We start from the raw sequence: 497 nt of genomic DNA, 5'->3' as shown, positions 1-497 counted from the left end.
CGCACTGGCGCCTCTGGTCGTGCGGGGAGGCGGGCGGACTGTCGGGGGCCTTGGTGGAGCCTGGCCCACACCCATAGCTAACCGGCCGGGAGGCCCCCGCGTGGTCACGGGAGGCAGGGCTGGACCCTCCGGCCGGCCTGACCCTCCCCACCCCCCCAGTCATCAATGCCATCGTGGACCCCAGTGGGAACCTGGACCTGCTGACCGGAAACCGGGGTTCTGCGGGCTCGGCCCAGCTCGGGAGAGGCCGGCCGGCCTCCCAGAGTCCGTCCTCACCCCCGTCGGCCCTGCCGGCGAGGAGCTTCCCGCAGCGGGCAAACTGCGGGACCCCCGGCCTCCCGGACCCCTCCTTCCTCCCCGACACGGAGCAGTTCCTGATCTAGGTGTTGGGGCTGGGCAGCCTCCCCACACCCTGGGCCTGGACAGTTCACCACAAAGACCCCCACACGTGCCATAACCCCGTGAGTGCCCAGGCCCCCTCCTCAGCTCCCAGCGCC

The 497-nt window shown here is 72.0% G+C and overlaps 1 protein-coding gene across 2 annotated transcripts in view; it reads left to right on the top strand.

Annotated features, from left to right (window-relative positions):
- Nucleotides 1–383, top strand: part of CEP170B (centrosomal protein 170B) — a 22,962-nt gene extending 22,579 nt beyond the window's left edge. For both annotated transcript variants that reach the window (XM_007455579.1, XM_007455578.1), the window contains exon 18: nt 160–383. In XM_007455579.1, coding sequence (XP_007455641.1) covers nt 160–383 — 224 coding nt within the window. The remainder of the gene's footprint in view (nt 1–159) is intronic.
- Nucleotides 384–497: the final 114 nt, after the last annotated feature.

This window comes from Lipotes vexillifer, unplaced genomic scaffold, assembly GCF_000442215.2.
Source record: "Lipotes vexillifer unplaced genomic scaffold, Lipotes_vexillifer_v1.1 scaffold584, whole genome shotgun sequence".
Classification (NCBI taxonomy): Eukaryota; Metazoa; Chordata; class Mammalia; order Artiodactyla; family Lipotidae; genus Lipotes; species Lipotes vexillifer.
Note: the sequence above shows the minus strand (reverse complement) of the source record. Positions and strands in the feature narration are given on the sequence as shown.